General features: G+C 41.6%; 1 protein-coding gene across 1 annotated transcript; it reads left to right on the top strand.

The window, feature by feature from the left end:
* The first annotated feature begins 115 nt into the window (after positions 1 to 115).
* On the top strand, positions 116 to 6,517 carry LOC147012364 (uncharacterized). The gene is made up of 2 exons (XM_085856385.1): positions 116 to 304; positions 5,879 to 6,517. The coding sequence occupies exons 1-2, from the start codon at positions 116 to 118 to the stop codon at positions 6,515 to 6,517; spliced, it is 828 nt and encodes a 275-aa protein (XP_085712511.1).
* The last annotated feature ends 1,741 nt before the right edge of the window (positions 6,518 to 8,258 follow it).

Genomic DNA, 8,258 nt, shown 5'->3' with positions numbered 1-8,258 from the left:
TTATTGGGCCTCAACAGGCATGATTCGTTCATTCCTTTGTTTTGCTGTTTCCATCATTGTTCCCTCTCCTTGTCCTTCGCCCCAAAAGTATTTATTCAAACGTTCTGCAGTAAACATGTTCTGTGTTCACCCTTGTGTTGTCGTCTCTCACAAGCTGCATACAAGAGAAGATGGCACGGTCTCTCTTATCCTTTGGAGGATTTTCATTGGGATAGAACGTGGTCATGTCTTCTATGGCGGACCATCTAAAGAATGCCACAGGTGTGTTCAATCAGTTAAAAAGGATGACACAGGCCCATTCAAGGTGGGCAAGGCTGGTGGAGACCTATCCGAAAAGACTCACAGCTGTAATTGATGTCAAAGGTGTTTCCACCAAGTTTTAACTAAGGGGACACTTATCCAACCAAGATATTCTGGTTTTGTAATTTTTATATATTTTCTGAAATTTGTAGAATTTGTTTTTCACTTGGAAGTTTTGGGTTATGATGTGTAAATAATGGTGGAAAAGGTTTGATTTAACACAATTTAATTCCAGGATATAAGGAAACAAAAGATGAAAATTTTGAAAGGGGGTGTAGGCTTTCCGTACGCACTGCAGATCACCTTTCCCACTTTCCCAATTTTACTTGGTTTTTAATACACAGTTATAGATAGATTCCACATCCACACATTCTGAACTTCTTTCTGTATCTATCCTCCAGTGAAGAGCACCATTCCGAACAAGGACAACACAGACGGCCGTTTCACGAACTTGTCCAAACATGGAAAAACACTTTGGAAACTGGATTACATAGCACTCTCTGTTGGAGGGGATGACCGAACCACTTAATTATTCAGCAATAAATTTTTGTACATTTTCTTGTTTTTTATAGAAACCAGACCAAGAATAACATAACAGGTATATGTGGGTAGATAATTATTCAATCAAAAAATTGTCTCTAGTCGTGTACACCAGATCGAGTTAGGTCACCTGTTTAACGAGACTTGATCATTGGTGTGGGACAAGGAGCCATGGAAACAACCATTGCATAACAGGGGAGTGCACACCTGGAGGATATCCTACCACCCCTTTTATGAAATACGAGCAAATACAACCAGTCGCTTCGTTGTCGGGGAAATTAAGGATTGTGGGGGAGGGGGAGAAAGAGGGAGGGAGAGAAAGGAGGGATGAGAGAGCAAGAGAGGCGGAATGGAGAAATAGAGGAGGGAACGGAGGCAGAGGAAATGGAGGAAAGGGAGGGAGGGGAAGCTGGGAGGGGGTGACGAAGTGGGAGATAGGAAGGGGGAAGTGCAAGGAAGGGGAGGGGAGAGGTGGGGAGAGCAAAGAGAATGATATGTTATGCTTAATGACCAAAGACTCTCTCTCTCTCTCTCTCTCTCTCTCTCTCTCTCTCTCTCTCTCTCTCTCTCTCTCTCTCTCTCTCTCTCTCTCTCTCTCTCTCTCTCTCTCTCTCTCTCTCTCTCTCTCTCTCTCTCTCTCTCTCTCTCTCTCTCTCTCTCTCTCTCTCTCTCTCTCTCTCTCTCTCTCTCTCTCTCTCTCTCTCTCTCTCTCTCTCTCTCTCTCTCTCTCTCTCTCTCTCTCTCTCTCTCTCTCTCTCTCTCTCTCTCTCTCTCTCTCTCTCTCTCTCTCTCTCTCTCTCTCTCTCTCTCTCTCTCTCTCTCTCTCTCTCTCTCTCTCTCTCTCTCTCTCTCTCTCTCTCTCTCTCTCTCTCTCTCTCTCTCTCTCTCTCTCTCTCTCTCTCTCTCTCTCTCTCTCTCTCTCTCTCTCTCTCTCTCTCTCTCTCTCTCTCTCTCTCTCTCTCTCTCTCTCTCTCTCTCTCTCTCTCTCTCTCTCTCTCTCTCTCTCTCTCTCTCTCTCTCTCTCTCTCTCTCTCTCTCTCTCTCTCTCTCTCTCTCTCTCTCTCTCTCTCTCTCTCTCTCTCTCTCTCTCTCTCTCTCTCTCTCTCTCTCTCTCTCTCTCTCTCTCTCTCTCTCTCTCTCTCTCTCTCTCTCTCTCTCTCTCTCTCTCTCTCTCTCTCTCTCTCTCTCTCTCTCTCTCTCTCTCTCTCTCTCTCTCTCTCTCTCTCTCTCTCTCTCTCTCTCTCTCTCTCTCTCTCTCTCTCTCTCTCTCTCTCTCTCTCTCTCTCTCTCTCTCTCTCTCTCTCTCTCTCTCTCTCTCTCTCTCTCTCTCTCTCTCTCTCTCTCTCTCTCTCTCTCTCTCTCTCTCTCACACACACACACACACACACACACACACACACACACACACACACACACACACACACACACACACACACACACACACACACACACACACACACTTTAGAGACCCGTGCGGGAGCATTTAAACCCCATGCTATTTACCTGGCAAAGGTCTGCCTGCATGCATGCACACTCGTATGTGCAGCAACATTTGCACCCCTCCAGTAAACTCACTCTGAATCTGATTCGTACATGCTGCAGTCCCCTCTACAAAGGGGGAGGGTGGGGAGCAGGGGAGGTGGAGGGGTTGGAGAGAGATAGAGGGGTGGTAGAGAGAGAGAGAGAGAGAGGAGAGAGAGACTTGGGGAGAGGGATTCTGGCAGATGTGACACCCGGTTTAACGTCCATCTGAGAGATGGCACACACATTGATGAAATACCCTGCCAATGAAACACCAGTATGACAGTTTGTAGCTGCTTTGGGATTCAAACCCAGGCTACACAGCTTAGAGCGAGCATGCTTACCTCTCGGTTTGCATGCCGTGATTTGGCGATTCATTACTTCATAACAATTGAAAACATTTTTTACTCATTGTGATCATATTTTTTTTTTTGCCTTCCTACCATGGTATCACTATTGAAGCTTGAATAACGTGCACCAAGTACCTTCACCAAGCACTCCATGAAACGGTTGAAGAAACTTTTAAAAATGAAATGTTTAATATTTATTTGTATTTCTCGACGTCAAAGTGATGTTTAATGGAAGATCATACATAAAGGGGAAACATTGTGGAAAATAAAATTTCACATTTTTAGTGAGCCAGCCACTGCCCAGTGCACCACAGAACAACATGTGGGCAACACAGGCAAGCGGCTCCTGACCTTTGTTCAAATCGATCGATATAAGGTATTCAGTGACTGTGAATATTGTGGAGTGCTCGCCAAGTGGCTTAAGCACTCAAGGAAGCACTTCAACAAAACGTTTGATAAGGAATGGTTGGCTTGGAAAGCAATGATCCGTTACATCAAACACCTCCCGGAGACGCCCAAAACAATTTCCGAATTGGAGAAATGAACAATTTTTTAGTCATCGGAACTGCTGCTAAGTTCAATTCTGGAGCTTAAATTTTGAAATTCGGCTCAGTTTCAGAGATTATCGAGGTTATGGCATGTGCGGAAATCAAATAAAGCCACAAACGCTGCTGTTTCCCGATGTTCATAAGTATTGCAAAGTATCCAACAATTTGTACGTTATATGATCAGGAATTCGATAATATGAGTGAGGAAAGTGAAAAAATAAACTTCATCTTTAAGAAATCGTTGCAGTCTGTTCCAAGTCGAACCATGGTTGAGAAGACCAAAAAACATGGTGGCCTCAGACCCCAGCGAGGTAACCCAGGAAACACCTTAAGACTCCAGAGAGCTATGTCGCCGAGGATCGCCTAATGAAGGATATAATTAAATAAGGCTGTTAATTATCTTCAAAAGGGGTGTTTTAATTAACCCAAACACCCAATTTTCACTCTTGCACTTCCTTGGAGTTCCCATAGTATGCATACAAATTTTCAGGCTTTGAGGTTTCATGGTTTTTGGAGTTCTCGAGGACAGACACAAACACACACACTGACAATAATTCGTATTAATTACAAATTAGACAATTGTTTCCATGAAACAAAACCTTGAATGAGTTTACTGTCTTTTTGGAAGTCTGGTATTTAATTTGGATATTTGGGAAAATTGTTTGATTCGACAAACAATAAATAAATACACCGTTATGACATAACTTTTCAATTTTAATCTTTTGCGATAGAAATAGAAATAGCATGTATGCAATATTTTAAAGTAAAGTGTTTTGAGGTGAAATGAGTTTGTTCATTAAAGGCTTGAATTTCGACATGGAATCAGGAACAGACTTCAGTTGGTTGTATTGCAGCTCCAGATGTTTTAGTTGTGTAAGTTTATCAAATACTCCACTCGGAATGGACTGAAGTTTATTCCAATGAAATCCTTTCAGGAGGCACCGTTAGTTCTGTGAGTTTATCAAATACTCCATTATGAAGACACTGCAATTTGTTTTGTTCTTTTTTTTAAACATCAAATAATGGGAATAGTAACTAGCCTGGTGTTGACTTAGTGGTTCGGCTGGTGGCTTGGGATCCTCGCGTCCTGAGTTCAAGCCCCGTTTGCCATTGAATTAATACACCAGGGGGTTGACTCAGCCTTTCGTCCTTCCGAGGTCAGCGAAATGAGTACCAGTGTGTACTGATAGAGGGGCACTGCATCAGCGACACAGTTGTGCTTCCAGGAAATGATAGCTACCCCAGCAGCTCAGCTGCCATATGCAAGAAAAAGATGGGAATTTTATAAAGTGTGTGTGGGGAGTTTATAAAAGGATCATTCCATACCAACTCAACCAGAACCGTTGCCATTACACTCAGATTTTTCACGGAAAACTCACCGAGTGGTTATCGGCTCCGCTGAATTGAAAAATTAAAAAACGAGTGGATCAGCGTGTGGGAGGAATCTTTGTGGATTTACTCGTACTTTGAGTGGACCGGTGTACAGGAGAGAGCATTCTGTATTTATTCGGACTTTGAGCGGATTGGTGTACGGGAGAAACCATTGTGGATTTACCAACGTTTTCAGGAGGCAATCAGGACCCAAGGCTTCAGTTCAACCACGGCTTATGGAACTTATCGAGGTGAAGGGGTTTATGCTGGAGCAAGTTTTTAACGCCAAAAAGAGGGGATTATTTTGGAAGAGGATACCATCTCATACCTTCCTGTCGAAGCAAGGAAGATCTGATCTGGATCAAGGTGGCTACAGATTGTTTTACCCTCTTATATTATATGGCAATGCAGCAGGTGACTTCATCATGTTCTCGATTATATTTTATCCAACAGCCATCGCAAGTTCTACATCCAAATCTCTCTAACCTCCCCCTCCAACATCATCATCATTTCTGAGCTAAGACTTGTGTTTTCTATTTACTGCAGAGTAACGTAGAGTACGAACGACTACTTAATACATGTTTATCCTCACCCACCTCGCTGTTTTATGATAAATTTAAAAGGTAAAACTCTTGTGTTTTTGTTTAATGCACAGCGTATTTATTGAATATACATCTTTATTTCAATGTAACATGATAGTGTGTGTGTGTGTGTGTGTGTGTGTGTGTGTGTGTGTGTGTGTGTGTGTGTGTGTGTGTGTGTGTGTGTGTGTGTGTGTGTGTGTGTGTGTGTGTGTGTTTATGTATAAATTGTAACGTGATTATTTCTCGCTGCCATAGATCCTCCTCGATATTTTCTTGAAATCCAGGAACCGAACTAAACCCCCTCATGCCATCCATCCTTGGTTTCACGATCATGGATTTAACTATTACAGAATTTTCCAGGAACACAACCTTGACGATATCGGAGGGTTTACGACAAAACAAAATGAAGCAAAACTCTAAAACCCAATAATCTCAAAATTAAAAAACCCAACACGTAATCCCTTCAAGTATAAAGTTTAATCTCGCTCCCAAATGTACCATTTACTTGTATATATACATATATATATATATATATATATATATATATATATATATATACATATATATATATATATATATATATATATATATATATATAATTCGGTGTTTAATTATGAGGTGATTAAACTAAAAGAGCCAAATGTGAAGCAAAAACGGTCCACAGTCTCTTCCTAACAGAGTGTTTGATAAACTAAGCAAACTCAAGGAACTGCATCTGAACCAAAACCAGCTCCAGTCTCTCCCTGACGGAGTGTTTGATACACTAACCAGTCTCACACATCTGGCTCTGAACGAAAACCAGCTCCAGTCTCTCCCTGACGGAGTGTTTGATAAACTAACCAGTCTCACACATCTGGCTCTGAACGAAAACCAGCTCCAGTCTCTCCCTGACGGAGTGTTTGATAAACTAACCAGTCTCACACATCTGCTTCTGAACCAAAACCAGCTCCAGTCTCTCCCTGACGGAGTGTTTGATAAACTAACCAGTCTCACACATCTGGCTCTGAACCAAAACCAGCTCCAGTCTCTCCCTGACGGAGTGTTTGATAAACTAACCAGTCTCACACTTCTGGCTCTGAACCAAAACCAGCTCCAGTCTCTCCCTGACGGAGTGTTTGATAAACTAACCAGTCTCACACATCTGCTTCTGAACAAAAACCAGCTCCAGTCTCTCCCGAATGGAGTGTTTGATAAACTAACCAGTCTCACACATCTGGTTCTGCACACCAACCAGCTGAAGTCTGTTCCTGTCCCTTGTCTTGTGAAAGGCTGTATGAGCTCCATTGTTCTGATGAAGAGTTAAATTCTTCTCTCCCACAAAGCTCAGTGATACCGGTTTGATTATTTAATATCTTCCCGTTATAAATGTCATTTTAACAATTTTCAAACATTTCTCTTCACTCCAAACATTTAGACTTCACTTTTATCATTTTGTTTTGTAAATTTTATTTTGTGATTGATTTCAGATATTTTATTAATGGGCCTCGTCGGGCCTGATCCGTTCATTTCTCCGTTTTTCAGTTTCTATCATCGTTCTGTCTCCTGTCCTTCAGTCTAAAATTAAATGTTTAAAAGTTCTAAACATGTTCTGTGTTCCCATTGTGTTGTCACCACTCACAACCACTCATGTCATGTGATGTGAATTGTGGATCGTTAAATGTGGATCATGTTAATCATTCATATTGTTCGTGGTTCATTCCTGACCTGAGAAATATTTTGTGCATTAAAACGACAATAAAAACATTGATGAAATGTTTATTTAATAAATATTTTTTTATTCGGTGCCTCTCCCCCGATTGTGGCTGCTGAGCCCCTCTGATTGTGTTTGCCCACCCCTGGTTTTGTGAGTTCCAGAGGATGTATGGTACTGTAGTTGTAAGACACTGCAAGGTAGGTCTTGGTGAATTCCCAGCATGTTTTCATGAAGGGAAGACTTTGTTCATTGGTGTATCTTCTCGTCCCCCCCCCCCAACCCCGATAATGCCGTCACTGAAGCGACGGGTTGTATTTGCTCGTAATCATAATAATGATAACGATTATTATAATCATTATTGTTATTTTATTATTATTGCGATGAAGTAAGATGGGTGATGATGTCATATTTGTCATGAAAAGTCATAATGTCGGGTTTGTCTTGAAAAGTGATGATGTATTTTTTCATGATGACGTCACATCTGTAGGTCTTGTTGACATAATGTTTCAAGGAAAATGTGGTCTGAATCCAGGTTTGCTATCTATGTATTACATACACCAATGTGGTGTAAACTTGAATCCCCTCCCTGCATGCACCGTGTACACATTGGTCCAAACCCATTTCCCTCCTTCCAAAAAACCTCATGAAGTACTGGGATGTGAAATGTTAGAAATTCGTCTCTTTGTGGAAACAATGATTTTCACGATCTCAGAGAACAGGAAGAATTCACCAAATTGGTGACTTGAGACAGAAATCTGAAACAGACACAGAGAAGAACGGAATGTAGTAAATTACAGAAAAAGTTAAAATGAGTTTGAATTACAAATAAAATATTCACGACGTTGTCCGATTTTGTCTGTGATTCTCCCCACATTTACCACCCACAGAGTAATTACGAGACATGATTAAAAAAAAATAATTTACACCGTAATTTGATGCACAAGGTGCACCGTCGATACCTGGAGCGCACCCACAGTCAATGCTCCACACACATCAATCGCAGGTGTTTTTGATGAGCGTTACCGTGAATGTTAATCTCGATTTCTAACACGAACAACTGAATAAAATTCCATCCAACAATCTCTGGAGATCACAGTCAGAGCGAAATTGGATTTGACATCCGTCCCACTTTGGTGAAATTTTGGTGAATATCTTCCCTGGAAGTTCCATCTCCGACGAAAACAAAATGTCTGAAATCACACGCACATTCATCTTTGGAGAAATTATAATTTTAATGGTGAACAATCGTTGACGCACAGATGAGATTGCCAACATAATGATCAAAAAAATCAATAGATCAACCCCCCCCACCCCCTCCCCCCTCCCCCGATGTGTTCCGTGATTGTTTATC

The sequence above is a fragment of the Eptatretus burgeri genome, chromosome 15 (genome assembly GCF_056783735.1).
Source record: "Eptatretus burgeri isolate ZD-2024b chromosome 15, Ebu_testis_v1, whole genome shotgun sequence".
In the NCBI taxonomy this organism is placed as follows: domain Eukaryota; kingdom Metazoa; phylum Chordata; class Myxini; order Myxiniformes; family Myxinidae; genus Eptatretus; species Eptatretus burgeri.
The sequence above is the reverse complement of the archived record's forward strand: the minus strand, read 5'-3'. Positions and strand labels throughout refer to the sequence as shown.

What these genes read in the sequence shown, in the direction of transcription:
- LOC147012364 (XM_085856385.1), top strand. Translation starts at nt 116, where the DNA reads ATGTTCTGTGTTCACCCTTGTGTTGTCGTCTCTCACAAGCTGCATACA. An exon ending in ATGACACAGGCCCATTCAAG is followed by an intron (nt 305 to 5,878) that starts GTGGGCAAGGCT and finishes AACGGTCCACAG; the next exon opens with TCTCTTCCTAACAGAGTGTT.